At 44.4% G+C, this 22313-nt stretch overlaps 1 protein-coding gene across 2 annotated transcripts in view; it reads right to left on the bottom strand.

Annotated features, from left to right (window-relative positions):
* LOC124040320 (proteasome activator complex subunit 4B-like) overlaps window positions 1-22313 on the bottom strand; it is a 75631-nt gene that overhangs the window by 50419 nt on the left and 2899 nt on the right. The window contains exons 2-7 of one of the 2 annotated variants that reach the window (XM_046357415.1): window positions 15333-15473; window positions 14726-14842; window positions 13514-13570; window positions 11281-11325; window positions 1279-1428; window positions 849-912 (exon numbers count right to left, since the gene is read on the bottom strand). In XM_046357415.1, coding sequence (XP_046213371.1) covers window positions 849-912; window positions 1279-1428; window positions 11281-11325; window positions 13514-13570; window positions 14726-14842; window positions 15333-15473 — 574 coding nt within the window. The remainder of the gene's footprint in view (window positions 1-848; window positions 913-1278; window positions 1429-11280; window positions 11326-13513; window positions 13571-14725; window positions 14843-15332; window positions 15474-22313) is intronic. The other variant, XM_046357416.1, reaches the window with a different exon arrangement.

A 22313-nucleotide genomic window follows, 5' to 3' on the forward strand; every position in this document is an offset into this window, starting at 1 on the left:
ACACACAGGGCATCAGGCTAATACTACCACACACACAGGGCATCAGGCTAATACTACCACTCTCACACACACACACACACACACACACACACACACACACACACACACACACACACACACACACACACACACACACACACACACACACACACACACACACACACACACACACACACACACACACACACACACACCAGGCTAATACTACCACACACACCAGGCTAATACTACCACACACACACACACACACACACCAGGCTAATACTACCACACACACACACCGGGCATCAGGGTAATACTACCACACACACAGGGCATCAGGCTAATACTACCACACACACACACACACACACCAGGCTAATACTACCACTCACACACCAGGCTAATACTACCAATCACACACCAGGCTAATACTACCACTCACACACCAGGCTAATACTACCACACACACACCAGGCTAATACTACCACACACACACCAGGCTAATACTACCACACACACACCGGGCATCAGGCTAATACGATCACACACACACCAGGCTAATACTACCACACACACACCAGGCACCAGGCTAATACTACCACACACACACCAGGCACCAGGCTAATACTACCACATACACACCAGGCACATACTACCACACACACACACACACACACCGGGCATCAGGCTAATACAATCACACACACACACCAGGCTAATACCACCACACACACACTGGGTATCAGGCAAATACTACCACACACACCGGGCATCAGGCTAATACTATCACACACACACCAGGCACCAGGCTAATACTACCAAACACACACACAGTGTGTCAATCAAGTGAGCAATGTCTAACTTACCACCTCCCAACTTGGAAGGTTCTGTACTGCCACCCACAAGCTGATGAGTTCATCAAACCATAACCTGGTGAACATCAAACAGACTGTCAAACACCATACTAACGCTTACTGTGCTACACACACACAACCAATATCATACGTGTGGCAGTTACAGCATGCTCAAGATATTCTCTTGCCTTTCATTAGAGAATAACAATTGTGATCATGTTTTGGGGGCAACATTGAAATGTTTTTTTTTTTTAAATGGTCAAGTTTTGGGATGTCGTAGAGATGAACAATTCTGGAAACTTTTCTGTAAACATGATAGAATAAGCAGTAAGGGAATCCACCATATGAGATTTATGAAAAACCTGGGAACTTTTCAAAATGTTACCCTATGACATGGTGGAGATGTGTGTGTGTCTGTGTGCGTACGTGTGCGTGTTCTCACTTAAAGCCCTTGTGGTGCAGCTCTGGGGGTAGGGTGGTGGGGAGGAAGAGCTCAAAGTATCCTATTGCTCTCTGCATGGTCACATCAAATGGACAGAGCAGTGGACGCCACTCCTCCAACATCTCCTGGGTGGCCGACTCCGGGAAGTACCTGAAGAATAAAACAATTAGATTATTTATTGGACTACCGTGTTGGTGTAATGTATGTGAGCCATATGCCTACAACCTAAAGACAATATCTACATACATTAATTTTCACTCGCCAAGGACTAACAATATGTGATAAGCATATGGCCATAGTTATTTTTAAACGCCTGCAGAATAATCACAGCTAATGAATTTATTTCATAACTAACCCCAAAGCATAAAGGTTACATTTTAAAAATCCCACACCAAGACATGCAAAGAGCAACGTTCCGCACAGAAAATTGTCAAAAATCAAGGGCTGGTAGACAGAAATATATTCCTTATAATAGAATTTATATTTTCGCTGCTATGGCTTATCATTCCATTTGTACACAGTATATTCAACAATGGTAGTTAAGCTGGTGTTTAGTTTAGTTAATGGAATCAGATGAGAAGACATGTGAACACAATGTCAACAGCACTTCAACCTCAGAAGAGCTGTTATGCAGCGTTATAGCCCCACACCTCACCTCACTCCACCTCTATTCAATTCAAAGGGCTTTATTGGCATAGGAAACATGTGTACATCGCCAAAGCAAGTGAAATGGATAAACAAAAGTGAAAAACAAAGTGATCCGTAAATATTAAACTACAAAAGAACAAAGATATTTCAAATGTCATGTTTAAATACAGTGTTGTAACAATGAGCAAACAGTGAGAAAAAAAAGGGAACATAAATATGGGTTGTATTTACAATGGTGTTTGTTCACTGGTTGCCCTTTTCTTGTGGCAACAGGTCACACATCTTGCTGCTGTGATGGCACACTGGTGTTTCACCCAATAGATATGAGTTTATCAAATTATTTTATTTTTTATTCTTTGTGGGTATGTGTAATGAGGGAAATGTGTCTCTCTAACATGGTCATACATTGGGCAGGAGGTTAGGAAGTGCAGCTCAGTTCCACATAATTTTGTGGACAATGTGCACATACCTTCTCTTGAGAGCCATGTCTGCCTACGGTAGCCTTTCTCAATAGCAAGGCTATGCTCACTGAGTCTGTACATAGTCAAATATTTCCTTAAGTTTGGGTCAGTCACAGTGGTCAGGTATTCTGCCACTGTGTGCTCTCTGTTTAGGGCCAAATAGCATTCTAGTTTGCTCAGTATTTTTGTTAATTGGAAAAAATTATCTTTTTGTTTTCTCATGATGTGGTGGTGTCTAATTGTGTTGCTCTCCTGGGTCTCTGTAGGGTCTACTTGTGTTTGTGAACAGAGCCCCAGGACCCGCTTGCTTATGGGACTCTTCTCCAGGTGATGGCTTTGTTATGGAAGGTTTGGGAATCGCTTCCTTTTAAGTGGTTGTAAAATGAAAGTTATTTTCTGGATTATGATCATTAGTGGGTAATTGTCCGAATTCTGCTCGGCGTGTATTATTTGGTGTTTTACGTTGTACACAGAGTCTCAATTTGGTGTTTGTCCCATTTTGTGAATTCTTGGTTGGTGAGCGGACCCCAGACCTCACAACCAAAGGGCAATGGGTTCTAAACTCAGCAAAAAAAGAAACGTACTCACTGTCAACTGCGTTTATTTTCAGCAAACTTAACATGTGTAAATATTTGTATGAACATAGCAAGATTCAACAACAGACAAACTGAACAAGTTCTACAGACATGTGACTCACAGAAATGGAATAATGTGTCCCTGAACAAAGGGAGGGTTCAACATCAAAAGTAACAGTCAGTATCTGGTGTGGCTACAAGCTGAATTAAGTACTGCAGTGCATCTCCTCCTCATGGACTGCACCAGATTTGCCAGTTCTTGCTGTGAGATGTTACCCCACTCTTCCCCCAAGGCACCTGCAAGTTCCTGGACATTTCTGGGGGGGAAATGGCCCTAGCCCTCACCCTCCGATCCAACAGGTCCCAGAAGTACTCAATGGGATTGAGATCCGGGCTCTTCGCTGGCCATGGCAGAACACTGACATTCCTGTCTTGCAGGAAACCACGCACAGAACAAGCAGTATGGCTGGTGGCATTGTCATGCTGGAGGGTCATGTCAGGATGAGCCTGCAGGAAGGGTCTCAGATGAGGGAGGAGGATGTCTTCCCCATAATGCACAGCGTTGAGATTGCCTGCAATGACAACAAGCTCAGTCCGATGTTGCTGTGACACACTGCCCTAGACCATGATGGACCCTCCACCTCCAAATTGATCCCGCTTCAGAGGACAGGCCTCGGTGTAACGCTCATTCCTTCGACAATAAACGCGAATCCGACGATCACCCCTGGTGAGACAAAACCGCAACTTGTAAGTGAAGAGCACTTTTTGCCAGTCCTGTCTAGTCCAACGACGGTGGGTTTGTGCCCATAGGCGATGTTGCCGGTGATGTCGGGGAGGACCTGCCTTACACAGGCCTACAAGCCCTCAGTCCAGCCTCTCTCAGCCTATTGCGGACAGTCTGAGCACTGATGGTGGCATTGTGCGTTCCTGGTGTAACTCGGGCAGTTGTTGTTGCCATCCTGTACCTGTCCCGCAGGTGTGATGTTTGAATGTACCGATCCCGTGCTGGTGTTGTTACACGTGGTCTGCCACTGCGAGGTCGATCAGCTGTCCGTCCTGTAGCGCTGTCTTAGGCATCTCACAGTACAGACATTGCAATTTATTGCACTGGCCACATCTGCAGTCCTCATGCCTCCTTGCAGCATGCCGAATGCACGTTCACGCAGATGAGCAGGGACCCTGGGCATCTTTCTTTTTGTGTTTTTCAGAGTCAGTAGAAAGGCCTCTTTAGTGTACTAAGTTTTCATAACTGACCATAATTGCCTACCGTCTGTAAGCGGTTGTCGTCTTAACGACCCTTCCACAGGTGCATGTTCATTAATTGTTTATGGTTCATTGAACAAGCATAGGAAACTGTGTTTAAACTCTTTACAATGAAGATCTGTGAAGTTTTTTGGATTTTTACGAATGAATGATCGCTCACAGCTTTGTTGAAATTACCTGTGGCGCTGATGTTTAGGCCGAGGCATGCATAGATTTTTGTCTGCTATAGGGCAACAGTGTTTAGATGGAATTTGTATTTGTGGTCCTGACAACTGGACCTTTTTTGGAACACCATTATTTTTGTCTGCTTTAGGCCCTCCATGGTTGGGGACAGAAGTCCAGATCATCAGCAAACAGTATACATTTTACTTCAGAAAGGGTGGGGCTTAAGCTGCAGTCCTGTCTCACCCCACAGCCCTGTGGAAAGAAATGTGTTTTTGCCCATTTTAACCGCACACTTGTTTGTGTACATGGATTTTGTATGTTTTCCCCCCCAACACCACTATCCATCAATTTGTATAGCAGACCCTCATGCCAAATTGAGTCAAAGGCTTTTTTGAACAAAGCATGAGAAGACTGCCTTTGTTATGTTTCTTTGTCAGTTAGGGTGTGCAGGGGAGTACGTGGTCTGTCATATGGTCATTTGGTAAAAAGCAAGTTTGACATTTGTCCAGTAGAAAATGTTTGAGTGTGCTGTTAATGATAATGCAGAGGATTTTCCAAAGGTTGCTGTTGACGCATAGTTACTGGGGTCAAATGTGTCTCCACTTTTGTGGATTGGCGTTATCGGTCCTTGGTTCCAAATATTGGGGAGGATGTCAGAGCTAAGGATGATAACGCTTAAGGTTTGAATTTTCTTGCCTGAAATGACATTCCCAAATCTAACTGCCTGTAGCTCAGGACCTAGCTCAGGATATGCATATTCTTGATACCATTTGAAAGGAAACACTTTTGTGGAAATGTGAAATGAAAATAGGAGACTATAACACAGATCTGGTAAAAGATAATACAAATAAAAAAAACATGCGTTATTTTTGTACCATCATCTTTGAAATGCAAGAGAAAGGCCATAATGTATTATTCAAGCCCAAGTCTACAGATCCTGTAGAGGTTCAAGAGTTGAAGTATAGCCAATTGGAATTTGTAGTCTGTAAATGTTATCATTTCTATTAGGATACCATCAACACCACAGGCCTTTTTGGGTTGGAGGGTTTGTATTTTGTCCTGTAGTTCATTCAACGTAATTGGAGAATCCAGTGTGTTCTGGTAGTCTTTAATAGTTGATTCTAAGATTTGTATTTTATCATGTATATGTTTTTGCCAAAAATATTGGATCCGTAGTTTATCGGTACATCTCTGTTTTGGATAGATAACGCTTCCTGTTTGTTTAGCGGTTTCCAATTTTCCCAAAAGTGGTTCGATTCTTCAGTTACATTGAGTTGGTTTCAAATGTGCTGTTCCTTCTTTTTCCATAGTGTATTTATGGATTGTTTAGTGATTCACCATGGTGAAGGCATAGACCCAGGTTCTGGGTCTCTATGTATTTGTTTAAATTTCTTTTAGATTTTTGCATTCTTCATCAAACCATTTGGGGTTCCCGAGTGGCACAGCGGTCTAAGGCACTACATCTCAGTGCAAGAGGCTTCACTGCAGTCCCTGGTTTGAATCCAGGCTGCACCACATCCGGCTGTGATTGGGAGTCCCATAGGATGGTGCACAATCGGCCCAGCGTTTGGCCGGGGCAGGCCGTCATTGTAAATAAGAATTTGTTCTGAATTGCCTAGTTAAATAAATAAAAAATTGATAGGGAAGCCAAGAGGTCAAATATACTGTTTAGGCATTCTACTGCCAAGTTCACACCTTCAAGATTACAGTGAAATGTTTTGTCGAGGGAAGTTGTCTAAAAGGGATTGACTGTTGCCTAATTGTTCTTTGGTAGGTTTCGACACTAATTTCCTTCCTTGCATTTCTTAATATTATTCAGTTCCTTTGGCTTTGATGTCTCATGATTGAGTATTGCTCTGTTCAAGTAGACTGATTTGGCTGTGGTCTGATAGGGGTGTCAGTGGGCTGACTGTGGTCTGATAGGGGTGTCAGTGGGCTGACTGTGGTCTGATAGGGGTGTCAGTGGGCTGACTGTGGTCTGATAGGGGTGTCAGTGGGCTGACTGTGGTCTGATAGGGGTGTCAGTGGGCTGACTGTGGTCTGATAGGGGTGTGATAGGGGTGTGGGCAGTGGGCTGACTGTGGTCTGATGGGCTGACTGTGGTCTGATAGGGGTGTCAGTGGACTGACTGTGGTCTGATAGGGGTGTCAGTGGACTGACTGTGGTCTGATAGGGGTGTCAGTGGACTGACTGTGGTCTGATAGGGGTGTCAGTGGGCTGACTGTGGTCTGATAGGGGTGTCAGTGGGCTGACTGTGGTCTGATAGGGGTGTCAGTGGGCTGACTGTGGTCTGATAGGGGTGTCAGTGGGCTGACTGTGGTCTGATAGGGGTGTCAGTGGGCTGACTGTGGTCTGATGACTGTGGTCTGGGGTGTCAGTGGGCTGACTGTGGTCTGATAGGGGTGTCAGTGGGCTGACTGTGGTCTGATAGGGGTGTCAGTGGGCTGACTGTGGTCTGATAGGGGTGTCAGTGGGCTGACTGTGGTCTGATAGGGGTGTCAGTGGGCTGACTGTGGTCTGATAGGGGTGTCAGTGGGCTGACTGTGGTCTGATAGGGGTGTCAGGGGTGTGGGCTGACTGTGGTCTGATAGGGGTGTCAGTGGACTGACTGTGGTCTGATAGGGGTGTCAGTGGACTGACTGTGATCTGATACTGTGGTCTGGGGTGTCAGTGGGCTGACTGTGGTCTGATAGGGGTGTCAGTGGGCTGACTGTGGTCTGATAGGGGTGTCAGTGGACTGACTGTGGTCTGATAGGGGTGTCAGTGGGCTGACTGTGGTCTGACTGTGTGGGCTGACTGTGGTCTGATAGGGGTGTCAGTGGGCTGACTGTGGTCTGATAGGGGTGTCAGTGGGCTGACTGTGGTCTGATAGGGGTGTCAGTGGGCTGACTGTGGTCTGATAGGGGTGTCAGTGGGCTGACTGTGGTCTGATAGGGGTGTCAGTGGGCTGACTGTGGTCTGATAGGGGTGTCAGTGGGCTGACTGTGGTCTGATAGGGGTGTCAGTGGGCTGACTGTGGTCTGATAGGGGTGTCAGTGGGCTGACTGTGGTCTGATAGGGGTGTCAGTGGGCTGACTGTGGTCTGATAGGGGTGTCAGTGGGCTGACTGTGGTCTGATAGGGGTGTCAGTGGGCAGTGGGCTGACTGTGGTCTGATAGGGGTGTCAGTGGGCTGACTGTGGTCTGATAGGGGTGTCAGTGGGCTGACTGTGGTCTGATAGGGGTGTCAGTGGGCTGACTGTGGTCTGATAGGGGTGTCAGTGGGCTGACTGAACACAGAGACTCTGGGTTGAGGTCAGTAATAAAGTAGTCTACAGTACTACTACCAAGAGATGAGTTATAGGTGTACCTACCGTAGGAGTCCCCTTGAAGCCTACCACTGACTATGTATATGCCCAGTGTGCAACGGAGTGGCACAGTGGTCTAAGACACTGCATCTCAATGCAAGAGGAGTCACTGCAGTACCTGGTTCAAATCCAGGCTGCATCACATCTGGCCGTGATTGGGAGTTCCATAGGGCGGCACACAATCGGCCCAGCGTCGCGCGGGTTTGGCCGTCATTGTAAATAAGAATGTGCTTAACTGACTTGCCTAGTTAAATACATTTTTTAAAAGATCTGCAGGAGTTGTGACCCATTTTATTTGGTTGTTGTCCTAGTTGAACCTAGGAGAGGGAACGCTGTAACCTCCAGGTAGGTGTTTGTCCCAGTCTGTGCTGAGAGTGTCAGGTTCCTGTTCACTTCTGGTATTTAGGTCACCAAAGACTAGTACATGTCCCTGGGCCTGGAAATGGTTGATCTCCCCTTCTAGGATGAAGAAGCTGTCTTCATTAAAGTATGGGAATTCTAGTGTGGGGGTTATAGGTAGCACAGCGGTGGATATGTTGCCCTGTTGAGATCATTTCCTTTAGAATTTCCAGCCAAAATGTAAAATGTTCCTGTTTTGATTCATTTAAGAGTGCGAGTAAAGTCTGCTCTATTCCAAAATAGCATACCCCCTGAGCTACTTCCCTATTTCACACCTGGTAGTTTGGTGGATGAGACTATGAGCTCTCTAACCTAGAGGGCAACCAGTGGGTCCACCTCCTCTATACCACCCACCTGGTAGTGCGTTGGATGGGACTATGAGCTATCTGTAACCTAGAGGGCAACCAGTGGGTCCATCTCCTCTATACCACCCACCTGGTAATGTGGTGGATGGGACTACCAGCTCTCTGTAACCTAGAGGGCAACCAGTGGGTCCATCTCCTCTATACCACCCACCTGGTAGTGTGGTGGATGGGACTATGAGCTCTCTGTAACCTAGAGGGCAACCAGTGAGTCCTCCTCCTCTATACCACCCTCCTGGTAGTTTGGTGGATGGAACTACCAGCTCTCTGTAACCTAGAGGGCAACCAGTGGGTCCACCTCCTCTATACCATGTTTCTAGTAGGATGACAATGTCTGTATTCCACCTCTCGCTCCCTCTCTTCTCTTCTCTGCTCACAGTAACAGGAAACTCTCCCCTGGACAGAATTAGATTTAATAGGATTATTAACCAAGTAGTAGGTACACTAGCAACTCAGGGACTCAGTGACTAAGCTTCGACACACATGCTCACACAAACCTAGTCTTGCTTTGCATCCAGGGATGGAACTAGCCATTATGACATTCGCAAATTGTCAGTCAATGTGCCTAAACTAAGTCCCTAAGAGAGAATTGTTCCTGACAGTTCAGTTTCACAGAATGTGTCTTATTAAATGCAGAGTAGACACGTGCCTCTGTCTGCATCTCTACTCTAGGTCTGTCATTCAATTGCAGGAGTGCTGAAGTAAGCACAATAGGTTAACATGCCATGTGAAAGAATCAGGTATTTTGGAACAGAAGAGACTGATTTGTTGCCGTACTTCCGAGAGCACACTTGTTCTTTTCTAGCGAGGGATGGAAGACAGGAGCGGCACAGTATAGGCAGGTCGGCCACCTGGCAGGCAGACAGAGAGGCCTAGTGCATGGTTCTATCTGCAATCAAAATCTGTATCTCGCAATGGCATGCTGTATCTCACAATTTCCTGGCTTGCAATGTTTCACAACTTCAGTAAAGCAGAGCCTATCATCAATGAAGGCTAGGATATTCTACACGCAACAGGCCGAAGACTGAACACACAATCGCATCATTAGTGAAGAGAAAGAACAGGCGAGCCATCGCGAGGCTCTATCACATCAGTGGAAACCAAGATTGTTCTGGGCAGGTCTTCTGGGCAGGTCTTCTGGTTTTGACAAGCAGAAGTGACATTTCGTAGCAAGATTGTAGAATTTATGCAGCAGTTTAGGAGAATTAACACAGCAGGTTAGAAGAATTAGGTTAAGGTTAGGAAAGGGTTAGCAATTGTCCCAGATGACACGACTTGAACATATCTATCTATAACCAGGCCTGCCCTGAAACGGTCTTGATTTCCACTAATGCGATGCTGCCAGGGCAAGGGAGAATGGGAGGAGGCAGGCAGAATGAACCGTGGTGCGCATATGTCTTGGTAATCTGTGTCTCGCAATATGTTTTGTGATAATTGCACAAGTGCTGTCACGTTAGCAGAGTTTGGACTTCGACACCAGGTTTAGTATCCCGATACTCTATACCAAAACGATACCACGGCAACAAAACAAAAACAGAGTGTATTAGCTAAAGTCACAGAATAAACACGGGTCTTTATTTTTTTCAACATTGAACAATATGTTGATAACTGGTAGAACTAAAATAAATAGAATATCCTCTAATCTACACTGAATAAAAATATAAATGCAACATGTAAAGTTTTGGTCCCAAGTTTCATGAGCTGAAATAAAAGATCCCAGAAATGTTTAAACATACAAAAAGCTCTAAAATGTTTGAATCCCTGTTAGTGAGCATTTCTATTTTGCCTAGATAACCCATCCACCTGACAGCTGTGGCATATCAAGAAGCTGATTAAACAGCATGTTCATTTCACAGGTGCACCTTGTGCTGGAGTCAATAAAAGGCCACTAAAATGTGCAGTTGTCACAATGCCACAGATGTCAAGCTTTGAGGGAGAGTGTAATTGGCATGCAGGAATATCCACCAGAGTGGTTGTCAGAGAATTGAATGTTCATTTCTCTACAATAAGCCGCCAACGTCGCTTTAGAGAATTTGGCTGTACGTCCAACTGGCCTCATTTTGCTGATGTCAACATTGTGAACACAGTGCCCCATGTTGGTGGTGGGGTTATGGTATGGGCAAGCATAAGCTATGAACAACAAACAATTGCAATTTATCGATGGCAATTTGAACGCACAGAGATTCCGTGACGAGATCCTAAGGTCCATTGTCATGCCATTCATCTGCTGCCATCACCTCATGTGTCAGCATGATAATGCACAGCCCATGTCACAAGGATCTGTGCACAACTCCTGGAAGCTGAAAATGTCCCAGTTCTTCCATGGCCTGCATACTCACCAGACCTGTCACCCATTGATCACGTTTGGATGCTATGGATCAACGCATACGACACATGTTCCAGTTACGGCCAATATCCAGCAACTTCGCACAGCCATTAAAGAAAAGTGGGACAACCTTCCATAGGCCACAATCAACAGCCTGATCAACTCTGTGCGAAGGAGATGTGTCGTGGCGCATGAGGAAAATGGTGGTCACACTGCACAGTGATTTTATTTAGTGTGGGGGATTGTTTTAGGTTAGGGATCTTTAATGTTAAGATCTCAATTTCATTTAAACATTATAACGTTCACACCCCTAGACAAAATAACTCTTACGGTGGTCCTCCAACTGTGTGAGTGTTGACCACAAGTGTCCCAAGAGTAGGCCTAAATGCAACCATGAGCGCAGCAACTGAATTCATTAACAAATACATAGATCATAGGGGTTTAAAAATATACTTACGGTCTGCAGCTTCTCACAAGTGTTTTCAAAATGTTTTCCACCGAGCTAGAAACAGAGATGGAGGAGAGAGAAAAAGAAAGGTGAGGCATCAGAACAGAGACAGATGTGTCTAAGGTGACTTAACTCAAACAATGAACACACTGAACACACCAACGCAACTAGGACAAGGATGAGTGACTGACTACAGGTACAGCCAAACCACGCATTTAAAGTGTACTGATCAAGTGTAGTGGGAAAAGTCCTGGCTCGCTACTCCTTTAGGGTGTGGTCACTACCAGTATGTTCATGTGTTATGGTGCCTGTAACGAAGCAGTAGAGACTAGTGTATGTACCGGATCAACTCAAACACAGATGAAAAGTAAGGGATGTGTTGGGCAGGTGTGTACATCCACACAGCAAGGGAATCGAGGACACAAACTGGCATAGCATGACAAAAGGGACTACAGAAACACCCGCCCCCACACAATGTGACTATTCCAGGGCCGTTCAACCTTTGTCCTGGATGGCCATGGGCCAGCAGTGTAACAGCAGCACATGAATGGTACCTAATTAACAGATTTACTCTGTTCATTCACAATCAGAATTAAGTCTTTTATCGGGCTTGGGGAAATGTCTTGGAGGGAAAATGACTAGGCCTGAGGCTTTATGTAAACAGTAGGACTAGCCGTTATTACTTGTAATGAATGCTGACCTTGACAGTGGAGATAGTTGCCCAAAAGGCAGATGCCCTCAGCCATTGTCTGAGGCTTTTTATCACCTAGCCTGAATAAACATATCTGGGGAATGGAACGGAAAAGGTTTACCAACAGAAAGTGGTTTGGACAAGTTCAAGTAGTCCCTTGAAATGAGCACAACTTACTGCCATTGTCCATTTTCTTCTGTTTGGTGCCTAAATAATACAACCAATACTAGTCCTCCATTACAGGACTTCTGACTGCTGTGGTTTTGGTTTGGTTACTTGTATTTTTTTGGCACAATTACAATAGGGCCTCTGTATATAATGGCTTGTAAAGGTTAGACTCGTGTGACTAAACTCAATGTCACATAAGTGTCAAAAGATTTAGCTGAGGACCAATATAACCCCAGCCGTTAGGCTCAAACACCCTCAATCCCCTGCCTTTCCCTCCACTCGTACATGCACGCTGAGCTCAAGTCATGCATTCTAAACTGCCCCCCTGTCCCATTCAACCGCGCTCTAAGCTCCGTTTCATTTAAGTATTTTTCAAATCAACCTGATTGATTTAATTCAATAGACTAATGGGAACTACAACGAGCGATTTCTGCCAAGGACTCTTGGCTTTGCATCTCAGGGCTTGAGTGAGGAGAGCCTAATCTCTCCTTTCTCCTGAAATGTGCACTTGTTCACTTCCCTTTATGGATTTCAAAGGAAATGATTGCTAGGCCTATATTGAAACTCCCTCTAGCCCATTCCAACACAAATATAATTATTTTAAATTTGTGGGAATTAGTGAAAGAATGCACACTTGAGGAAGGAGAAATTTGTGGGATGCAACCCACAGACAGACCACACTGACAATCACCAAAGTAATGCACCGAAATAATAATGCAAAGCAGCATGACCAGAACACCATTACCAATGGCCAGACACTCAACCCTGGGGAACATCCAAATGTCCTTTAGAGTTTGAAGTGGGGGCGAAACATCACGCGATGATGATCACCCCTATCTCATACCAGTATACCGGGGGGGGGGTGATACAAGAGCTTCTACCCTTATGACTCTCAGGCAACATTTGTGGTGCAAAAGCGAACAGAACCGCAAAGATATAAGCTACTCTAAACTTAATTATTACCTGGCAGCATGATTAAGGCCAAAAAAAACACAAGAATTGAACCATATGCATTATAAGCACAGATCTGTGCTCTTTTGTACCACAAAGATGTCATCCATCATGGCCGTTTAGAAACCGGTGACTTCAGAATGGGCTAGGCTACTCTAGTGGGTCAATCTACCAAATCATATGGGATTTGACAGGGGGGAGGGGATACATAGTTAGATGCAGAGATGCAGTGCGACAGTGTCCAATATGAGAGAAATGTTAACATTGCTTTTTGGTTCATTTGTAGTTGATTTTGTCAAACAAGCTGCGTGGGGGTGTCCAGTGTGCTTTTTGGTTTTCAACATGCAACATGGAAAAATTAAAACCAAAAAGAGTGCCTCAATAAAAGGATGAAAAACACAAAAAAAAACACAAGAGAAGCGTTGTCCTTACCACCTCTGAAACAATTTTATCATTACGTGTTTAGAGGAAGCACGAGGCCGTAGGGAACTGAATGTGAGAGGAGACAAAGGCATAAAAACACATTCAGATTCACACTATGAAAAGCCAATCCATTTCAATGAAATACATCCCAAAAAATTACACCTTTTTTTGTACTGCAGCAGCGCATCGCACATTTGATTTTAGATTTTTTTCACTGATCGTTTTCTTTAAAAACAAAGGACCAAGCATCAGTAAACAAACAGTAGCAGCTTGCTTCCCTTGGTGAGAGAGCTGATGACTGTTATGTGCTAGCAAGGCTTTGTAGTGACACACAATGTTCCCATAGACCCATACAAGAGCACCTCGCACTGCTTGCTGGGAGAAAAGGTGGGGGGGTGGGGGGGGGGGGGGTTCCACTAGATTCCACAGCCAAAACTTGCTATATCGTAAAAAGCCATTAAAACAAACATTTGCTTTTAAGTCTTAATTTAAGGTTAAGCACAAGGTTAGCAGTGTGGTTAAGTTGGGGATATGTTTAAAATAAAAACAAATCTAGAAGATGGTAGAAATAGGCAGGGTTTACAACTTTGTGGCTGTGGAAACTAGTGATGACCAGGGAAGGCAGCTCTAGGGCTATATGCCACCTGGGGGTAGGTACAGATTTTTCCACATTCAGAAATTAGCCCAGGCAACAACTGCGGTCAGGGACAACAGAACATGTGCATGTAAGAAAGGATGCATCGGGGGAGGGGGGGGCTGAACTGTATTAGGCAGTACCATAGCAATAGGCAGTACCTATACAGCACCAACAGATACCAACATATTACAGCAATGTTTTTCACAATAAACCCATTTATAACACCACTCGAGATTCAGGGGTGAGGTCCATTTAAAAATAAAAGGTAATATCGATGAGTCTACATCATTGTGCGAAGCGGGGCACCGCCACCTTCCTGCTTTTAGAATCTTCCAAGCATGCCTTAAGGAAGGGCTCAAAATGGGAAGAACCAATAGTGGACGTCTTGGATGACTTTTGGATGTCATTGTATTGATGACTCTAATCGGGAAGTCACCCCGCAGTGTATGATGATGTCATAACACAGACTTTAACTTGAAGGTTTTACAGCTAAGTAGGTTGGTTTCAATGTGTCAATATGCAGAGTTATTTTTTATTTTCAAAGACCGTTTTAACCGTGCTGGTAAAAGAGAAGAGGGGCGTACTTGGGGAACCAGTTTAGTCCCAGGTGTTCAGTCTTTGAGTAGAGGATCCTGTCTTGCAGCTCATACAGGGGTCTCCAAGGCAACTCTAGATCCTCCCGCGACAGCAGTTCTCTTTTCCTGTCAGAAATAATAGTAGGTGGGGTTAAAACATGTAAAAGTACTTCATTTAAACTGTCTTTGTTGCCTCAGAGCTTCACACAATTAGGTGAGGGCAGGCCTCAATTTACAGAGAGTATTTCAACACTTAAATGTGAGCGACACTAACTTCTCACACAATGAGGAAAACAGTAGACCCGCCAGTCACTGACAAACAAATAAATAAAGTCTGTTTAGAGTCCTATAATGTGACATTGATTGATGAGGATGGCAAAGACCTTGCATCATACTGGTCTCAAGCTTGTTGATGGGGTTTTGTGTGTTGCTTACTTTAGGAGGTTGAGTGTGCGAGGCCCTCCATGAGCGAGCGAAGCCCATCACTGTGTGTGTAACAGTAGCCCATGCTAACTTGAAGTTGATGAGGCGGGCCAGACCTCGCATCATGCCGATCTCCAGCATGTCAATGTGTGTGTTTGCATGCGTGACCGTGTGTTTAGCCCATGGGTCTTACTTAAGGAGGTTGATGAGCAGCCGGGCTAGTCCTTGCATCATACTGATCTCCAGCTTGTCGATGGTGATCAGCTCGTACAGCAGCTGGATGAACAGCACATGGTCCTCCTTGCTGAACTTCCTGCCGTACAGCCGCATGTATCTACAAGAGAAGAAAAGCTTTAGGCTACTGCCACAAAGACGCAAGAATGCGGATTAAATCATTAATTCAACAACTGTCGGTTTTTACTAGTCAAAAGTTCAATTCAACGCAACTATTCTCGGACAAACTGAATATCCAAAAAGGACTAAAGCCTAGTGTGTTTGACAGACTATCAACTCTGTTTACCAACATCTGTCAAAAGAGGACTCCCACTGGAAAAATAAGGAATTTTCAGACACAAAATGTGTGGCCCCAGCCATAGGGCTAGGCCTATAGCTAGCCTGAACATCCACAGTTCAAAGTGAGCTGGCCAGGGAATAATAAATGCTTGACTTCTTGTATTGCGCAGAATGGACAGAAAAGGAGCTTTGGGCTATCCCTATATATAAAGTTAAATATAATATAAAGTTGCTGCTGCACAATAAATATGTGCAAACGCCACAGAGACTCATGCTCCTGATCAACAAAAACAGCTTTATGGGTATAGCCTAGTATAGAGCAGGTGAATAAGAAATGTAGTACGAGGGCTTCTCTTTATTTTTACTCTTTTCTACATTGTAGAATAATAGTGAATACATCAAAACTATGAAACAACACATATGGAATCAGGTAGTAACCAAAAAAGTATTAAATACAAATATATTTTAGATTCTTCAAAGTAGCCTCCCTTTGCATTGTTGACACTCTTGGCACTCTCTCAACCATGTTCATGAGTGACGATTTTCCAACAGACTTGGAGTTCCCACATATGGGAACTGCTTTTCCTTCACACTGCGGTCCGACTCATCCCAAACCATCTCAACTGGGTTAAGGTCGGGTGATTGTGGAGGCCAGGTCATCTGATGCAGCACTCCATCACTCGCCCTTACAAAGCCTGGAGGTGTGTATTGATTGGGTCATTGTCCTGTTGAAAAACAAATTATAGTCCCATTAAGCGCAAACCAGATGGGATGACGTATCGCTGCAGAATGCTGCTGTAGCCATGCTGTTTAAATGTGCCTTGAATTCTAAATAAATCACACAGCGTCACCAGCAAAGCACCCCCACACCATCTCCTCCATGCTTCATGGTGGGAATCACACATGCAGAGATCATTCGTTCACCTACGCTGTCTCACAAAGACACAGCGGTTGGAACCAAAAATCTCACATTTGGACTCATCAACCCAAAGGACAGATTTCCACAGGTCTGATGTCCATTGCTCATGTTTCTTGGCCCAAGCAAGTCTTCTTATTGGCGTCCTTTAGTAGTGATTTCTTTGCAGCAATTCGACCATGAAGGCCTGATTCACGCAGTCTCCTCTGAACAGTTGAAGTTGAGATGTGTCTGTTACTTGAGCTCTGGGAAACATATATTTGGGCTGCAATTGAGGCTGTTAACTCTAATGAACTTATCCTCTGCAGCAGAGGTAACTCTGGGGTCTGGCGGTCCTCATGAGAGCCAGTTTCATCATAGCGCTTGATCGGTTTTGCAAAGTTCTTGAAATTTTCCAGATTAACCTCTTGGAACACTAGGGGCAGTATTTCATTTTTGGATGAAAAAACGTTCCCGTTTTAAACAAGATATTTTGTCACGAAAACATGCTCGACTATGCATATAATTGACAGCTTTGAAAAGAAAACACTGACGTTTCCAAACCTGCAAAGATATTATCTGTGAGTGCCACAGAACTGATGCTACATGCGAAACCAAGATGAAACTTCAAACAGGAAATGAGGCGCTGTTTTCCCATTGTCTCCTTATATGGCTGTGAATGCGACCTGAACGAGCCTACACGTTCTGCAGTTTCCCCAAGGTGTCTGCAGCATTGTGACGTGTTTGTAGGCATATCATTGGAAGATTGGCCATAAAGAGACTACATTTACCAGGTGTCCGCCCGGTGTCCTTTGTCGAAATTGGTGCGTAATCTCCAGCCCCCAGCATTCCTCCATGTGATTCAGAGGAGAGAGGAGACTTCCACGAACGATATATCATCGAAGATATATGTGAAAAACACCTTGAGGATTGATTCTAAACAATGTTTACCATGTTTCAGTCGATATTATGGAGTTAATTTGGAAAAAAGTTTGCCGTTTTGATGACTGAATGTTGTTTTTTTGGCAGCCAAACGTGACGAACAAAACGGAGCAATTTCTCCTACACGAAGAATCTTGCAGGAAAAACTGAACATTTGCTATCTGAGAGTCTCCTCATTGAAAACATCCGAAGTTCTTCAAAGGTAAATGATTTTATTTGAATGCTTTTCTTGTTTTTGTGAAAATGTTGCATGCTGAATGCTACGCTAGCTATCAATAATCTTACACAAATGCTTGTTTTGCTATGGTTGAAAAGCATATTTTGAAAATCTGAGATGACAGTGTTGTTAACAAAAGGCTAAGCTTGAGAGCTAGCATATTTATTTCATTTCATTTGCGATTTTCATCAATAGTTAACGTTGCGTTATGGTAATGAGCTTGAGGCAGTATTCACGATCCCGGATGGCTAGAATCAAGAGGTTAAGACATGAATGTCAGTCAAAGTAATGATGTACTGTCGTTTCACTTTGCTTATTTGAGCTGTTATTGCCATAATATGGACTTGGTCTTTTACCAAACAGCCCTATCTTCGGTATACCACCCCTACCTTGTCAAAAAACAACTGATTGGCTCAAACACATTGGGGAAAGAAATGCCACAAATTAACTTAAGGCACACCTGTTAATTGAAAAGCCTTCCAGGTGACTACCTCCTGAAGCTGGTTGAGAGAATGCCAAGAGTGTGCAAAGTTGTTAAGTCAAAGTGTGGCTACTTTGAAGAAACTCAAATATATTTGGATTTGCTTAACAATTTTTTGGTTACTACATAATTCCATATGGTGTTATTTCATAGTTGTGCATCTTCACTATTATGTAGTAAAATAGTAAAAATAAAAATACATAACCCTTGAATGAGTAGGTGTCCAAACCTTTGACTGGTACTGTATGAGTAAAGCAAATCGGGAAGGAGAAGATGCTAGGCCTTTAGCTAGATTCCGTTTCAAGGAAAGCAAGTCCCACACACAAAGCTTGCAAAGTAACAATATTGTATTAAATTGCCTAAATTGCCTAGGTCCCAGTGACTCAGTCATAGTCTGGTCGGACATATGCATTGACATGTAGACTTAGTCCCAAATGGCACAATATTCTCTACACAACACAGACAGAGTAACCTGATGTAAATGCTACAACATTAACAAGGTGTGAAGACACCGTCTAAGTGCAGCTATTTCCATAAATCAGGATGGAGCCTATACATTTGGAACAGGTCTCTTCTGGTTTGGGGAGCTCTGACAAATGCCTTACATTCAGAAGTTCTGAAATGGTTCACACACAACTGTGCATCGATCTTTATCAATTGTATAGGCTATTTTATACTGAAGGTATAGGTCTGGGGCACGTTCAGCAATAGGAAAGGTGGATACCTAGTCAGTTGCACAACAATACATTCAACTGAAATGTGTCCTCCACATTTAACCCAACCCCTCTGAATCAGAGAGGTGCGGAGGGCTGCCTTTATCGACATCCACGTCTTCGGCGTCCAGGGAACAGTGGGTTAACTGCCTTGCTCAGGGGCAGAAGGACTGATTTTCACCTGGTCAGCTCTGGGATTTGATCTAGCAACCTTCGGGTGACTGGCCCAACACTAACCACTAGGCTACCTGCCGCCATACCCAACGTTCATATAGAAATATAGTACGCAGAACAAACATGCATATCTGACATGCAGAATAAGGAATCAAATCAAATGCATTTGTCATATGCACCAAATACACTGTAGACCTTACTGTGAAATGCTTACTTACAAGCCCCTAGCCAACAATGCAGTTCAAGAAATAGAGTTAAGAAAATGTTTACTAAATAATTAAAAAGGTTAAAAAAAAAGAAAATTACAACAATAATGAGGCTATACACAGAGGGTACCAATACAGAATCAATGTGCAGGGATACAGGTTAGTCGTGGTAATTTGTACATGTACACTACTGTTCAAGAGTTTTGGGGTCACTTTGAAATGTCCTGGTTTTTGAAAGGAAACAAAATAACATAAAATTGATCAGAAACACAGTGTAGACATTGTTAATGTTGCAAATGTCTATTGTAGCTGGAAACGGCAGGTTTTTAATGGAATATCTACATAGGCATACAGAGGCACATGTTAGCTAATCTATCATTAGAAAAGCCTTTTGCAATTATGTTATAACAGCTGAAAACTGTCCCTCTTTAGACTAGTTGAATATATGGAGAATCAGCATTTGTGGGTTAGAGTACAGACTCAAAATGGCCAGGAGGAACTTTATTCTGAAACAGTCTATTCTTGTTCTGAGAAATTAAGGCTATTCCATGCAAGAAATTGCCAAGAAACTGAAGATCTCATACAATGCTGTGTACTACTCCCTTCAGAGCAAAATGTCTCTAACTAGAAAATAAACAGGAGTGGTGCACAACTGAGCAAGACAACAAGTACATTAGAGTATAGTTTGAGAAAGACGCCTCAAGTCCTTAAATGCAGCTTCATTAAATAGTACCCGCAACACACCAGTATCAATGTCAACAGTGAAGAGGGGTAAAGTGAAGTGATGCAAACTATTTTCTTCCCCAAAAACATAGCAAAATGACATCTGTTTCGGTAGCTATATAGTTAGCTAGAGAAGAGTCTATGACTTCGGTGGCTGGAGACTTTGACAATTTTTAGAGCCTTCCTCTGACAGCACCTGGTACAGAGGTCCTGGATGGCAGGGAACTCTGCCACAGTGACGTACTCGGCCAAACTCACTACTCTCAGTAACGACTTGAGATCAGATGCCAAGCATTTCCCATACCAAGCTGTGATGCAGCCAGTAAAGATGCCATCAATTGTGCAGCTGTAGAACTTTGAGGATCCGAGGGCCCATTACAAATATTTTCAGCCTCCTGAGGGCAAGAGGTGTTGTCTGGCCCTCATCACGACTGTGTTGGCGTGTTTGGACTATTATAAGTCTTTAGTTATGTGGATGCCGAGAAACTTGAAGCTCTCGACCTGCTCCACTACAGCCTCATCGATGTGAATGTTTCCTATAGTCCATGATCAGCTCCTGTGTCTTGCGGACGTTGAAGGAGAGGTTGTTGTCCTAGCGTCATACCACCAGGTCCCTGACCTCCTCCCTGTAGGCCGTCTTATCATCTTCAGTGATCAGTCCTATGTTGGAGTCATTCGCAGCCACACAGTCAATGGTGAACAGAGATAACAGGAGGGGACTAAGCACACACCCCTGAGGAAACCCTGCGTTAAGGGTCATCGTGGCAGATGTGTTGTTGCCTCCCCTCACCACCTGGGGGCGGCCCAACAGGAAGTCCAGGTTCATGTCCGGGCTCTGGCTGGGCCACTCAGACATTCAGGGACTTGTCCTGAAGCCACTCCTGCGTTGTCTTGGCTGTGTACTTAGGGTCAGTGTCCTGTTGAAAGGTGAACCGTCACCCCAGTCTGAGGTCCTGAGCGCTCTGGAGCTGGTTTTCATCAAGGATCTCTGTACTTTTCTCCATTCATCTATCCCTCGATCCAGATTAATCTCCCAGTCCATGCCGCTGAAAAACATCCCCACAGCATGAGGCTGCCACCACCATTCTTCACCGTAGGGATGATGCTAGGTTTCCTCCAGACGTGATGCCTAGCATTCAGGCCAAAGCGTTCAATCTTGATTTCGTCAGACCAGAGAATCTTGTTTCTCAAGGTCTGAGGGTCTTTAGGTGCCGTTTGGCAAACTCCAAGCAGGCTGTCATGTGCCTTTTACTGAAGAGTGGCTTCCGTCTGGCCCCTCTACCATAAAGGCCTGATTGGTGGAGTGCTGCAGAGATGGGAGAACCTTCCAGAAGGACAACCATCTCCACAGAGGTACTCTGGAGTTCTGTCAGTGTGACCATCAGGTTCTTGGTCACCTCCCTGACCAAGGCCCTTCTCCCCAAACTGCTCAGTTTGGCCAGGTGGCCAGCTCGAGAAAGAGTCTTGGTGGTTCCAGACTTCTTCCATTTAAGAATGATTGAGGCCACTGTGTTCCTGGGGACCGTCAGTGCTGCAGAAATGTTTTGGTACACTTCCTCAGATCTGTGCCGACATAATCCTGTCTCGGAGCTCTAAGGACAATTCCTTTGACCTCATGTCTTGGTTCTTGCTCCGACATGCACTCTCATCTATGGGACCTTATATAGACAGGTGTGTGCCTTTCCAAATCATGTCCAATCATTTGAATTTACCACAGGTGGACTCCAATCAAGTTGGCCCCCCAATGGTGGAACAAACTCCCTCACGACGCCAGGACAGCGGAGTCAATCACCACCTTCCGGAGACACCTGAAACCCCACCTCTTTAAGGAATACCTAGGATAGGTTAAGTAATCCCTCTCACCCCACCCCCCCTAAGTTTTAGATGCACTATTGTTAAGTGACTGTCCCACTGGATGTCATAAGGTGAATGCACCAATTTGTAAGTCGCTCTGGATAAGAGCGTCTGCTAAATGACTTAAATGTAAATGTAATGTAAATGGATGCACCCGAGCTCAATTTCAAGCGTCTTGGGCTCCGGTCCAAACACTTAAGACACACCCTGTCCTCTCAACCCTCAAATTAAGTGGACACTTCTGATGACGTATCATGACGTCTGACAAGTTTACACTTGCAGGGTGAGGGAAGGAGGAATGATTTTTAAATTAACCACCCTTGGCTGGAAATGTATTACTTGTTCATCCCGCGATGATCGTGTTTTCAGTCACCGGTAGCTTGAGGGTGCTTTATATGCACTTCAGTCAATTATGAATGCATGTCTGCTTATATTAAATATATTATTAATATGCCT

Source organism: Oncorhynchus gorbuscha, linkage group LG07 (assembly GCF_021184085.1).
Source record: "Oncorhynchus gorbuscha isolate QuinsamMale2020 ecotype Even-year linkage group LG07, OgorEven_v1.0, whole genome shotgun sequence".
NCBI lineage: Eukaryota > Metazoa > Chordata > Actinopteri > Salmoniformes > Salmonidae > Oncorhynchus > Oncorhynchus gorbuscha.